This window comes from Chinchilla lanigera, unplaced genomic scaffold (assembly GCF_000276665.1).
Source record: "Chinchilla lanigera isolate Chin_1 unplaced genomic scaffold, ChiLan1.0 scaffold00071, whole genome shotgun sequence".
Taxonomy (NCBI): Eukaryota; Metazoa; Chordata; class Mammalia; order Rodentia; family Chinchillidae; genus Chinchilla; species Chinchilla lanigera.
Genome location: NW_004955472.1, coordinates 7,912,618 through 7,915,040, shown reverse-complemented (window position 1 = coordinate 7,915,040; position 2,423 = coordinate 7,912,618). Strand labels below are relative to the sequence as shown.

Sequence of the window (2,423 nt, the reverse complement as noted above, 5' to 3'; positions counted from 1 at the left end):
TTTATCAGTGCAAAAACTTTATTTCTCCTTTCCCCTCCTCCCCACCACTTTACAAGATCTGAAATTGTACTTAATCCACAGTATTTCTTTTCCTTTTTATTACTTGTAACCAGTCATGTAAAATGTGACCAAAAAACACCCCCACTAACCTAATCTCAATCTCTTTCCCCACTGCTACAGCAAATTTAGGATAAACCTACAGCACTCACTTACTTTAGCGGGTTCTGATACTGAGGCGTACTTTTTGATTTGTGAATCAACACCTAAAGATTTGGCTAACTGTACAGCATTTGAATCATCACTGATCAGAGTCCCAAGAGCCACAAGAAGTCTAAAGGTGGCTTCCAGGTCTTGCACAACTTCCAGGATCGTGCTAATTACCGATAAGCACTGAGCTTTTCCTTCAATGTTATGGTCTTTATGAAAACAAACAGAGTAGTTCAAGGTCAGTGTAGCCAGAGCAATGTGAATGTTCTTATTGTTCCCTGATTTCAGTTCTATTGCATGGGAAATGAGTGATTCCCTCTGGGACATCATGAGTTTTTGCCCTGCCTGGCCAACAAAGCAATTGCAAAAAGTCCTGAGAGCAAGTAGCTGGTTTGCTGGCTTTCCTTTAGGGTTCAGGAGACCGATAAGATGGCTGCTGAAGTGAGCACCTTCCTTTTCACTGCAGAAGTTCTCGTTGACACTGGGATGTTTAATTGACAATCGAAGAATGTCAAGTGCAGGAAATACAATGTCTATTAGAAAGAAAAATTCAAAAATTAATTATTTTTGATAACCCAGAAAATTCCACAACTTTTACTCAATTTTTAAGGCTTTTATTTGCCCTCTACAAAATTAACCTATGACACCATACTAAATAGTCAAAACTGAAAGCTTTCACTCTAACATCAGGAACAAAGACAAGGATGCCCCCTATCACCACCCTTATTCAACAGTTCTGGAAACATTGGCTACAGCAATTAGACAAGAGAGAGAAATAAAAGGAATAGGGTAGGAAAGGCAGAGGTTAAATTATCATTATTTTCTGATGGCACGATACTCTACGCAGAAGACTCCAAAAACTCCACCAAAAGACTCCTACGATTAATAACCACATTTGGTAGCTTAGCAGGATATAAAGTCAACACTCACAAAACAATAGCATTCCTGTACACAAATAACAAACTCACTGAGAGGGAAATCAGGGAAAACAGCTTTCACAATAGCATGAAGAAAAATGAAATACTTACAAATCAATCTATTAAGGGAAGTGAAAGACCTTTACATTGAAAACTACAGTACTCTGAAAAAAGCAGATCGAACAGATATCAGAAAATGGAAAGACATCCCCTGTTCTTGGATAGCCAAAGCCAATACAGTGAATTCATACTTCCAAAACTGTCATACAAATTTATTACACCAACAGCATACCTCACACAGCTAGAGAAAACAATCCTAAAATGCATCTGGAGCCAGAAGAAACCTACAAAGACAAAAGCAATTCTGGGCAGCAAGGGCAAGACAGGAGGCATCACAGTGCCCAGTCTGAAGTTATGCTACTAACCCACAGTGATTAAAAACAGCACGGTATCGGCAAAGAAACAGACCTGAGGATCAATGGGACAGGACAGGAGGTGCAAACAACTCCAAGACAAGGGAGCCAAACCTTCAGTGGAAGGAAGAGCCCTTTAGTACACAGTGTTGGGAAAACTGGATTTCCAACTTGTCAAAAATTGAACCTAAACCCTTATCTCTCACCACACACTAACCAAAAATCAAAATGATCAAAGGAGTGAAGAAACAATCCACAGCATGAGAAAATATTTTTACCAGCTACCCCTCAGACAAAGGACTAACATCTAGAATATTTAATGAACTTAAAAAATTACAATCCCCAAATTTAAAGACCCAATCCAAAAATGGGCATCAGAAATAAAGAGACACCTCTCAGATGAAGAAATACAAACACCAAATAAACATATGAAAAATTATTCAATATTATTGTTCATTCAAGACATGCAAGTTAAAACACTGAGATTTCATCTCTCTCCAGAAAGAACGGCTATCATCAAGAAATCAACCAATAACAAATGCTGGCGAGGCTATGGGCAAAAAGGAACGCTTCTCCACTGCTGGTGGGAGTGTGAGTTGGAAAAACCACTATGAAAATCAGTACGGAGACTTCCTCAAAAAATTAAAACTAGTTCCATTGACATAGCTATGCCCCTTCTAAAAAGCATCACACCACATGTACGACCATGTGTATAGCAGCACAACTTGTAATAGCTAAATCCTGGAAATAGCCCATAATTTTTTTTTTTTTTTTTTTTTTTTTTTTTTAGACAGGGTCTCACTATGCAGTTCAGGCTGGCCTTGAGCTCACTTTGTAGCCTAAACTAATTAATTAATGGACTAATTCAGTACCACAAAAACATAAT

General features: G+C 38.3%; 1 protein-coding gene across 1 annotated transcript in view; it reads right to left on the bottom strand.

Moving 5' to 3' along the window:
- Window positions 1–2,423, bottom strand: part of Plaa (phospholipase A2-activating protein) — a 35,845-nt gene continuing 33,422 nt past the window's right edge. Inside the window, exon 14 of the mRNA XM_005401157.2 lies at window positions 1–740. Coding sequence (XP_005401214.1) covers window positions 175–740 — 566 coding nt within the window. The 3' untranslated portion in view covers window positions 1–174. The remainder of the gene's footprint in view (window positions 741–2,423) is intronic.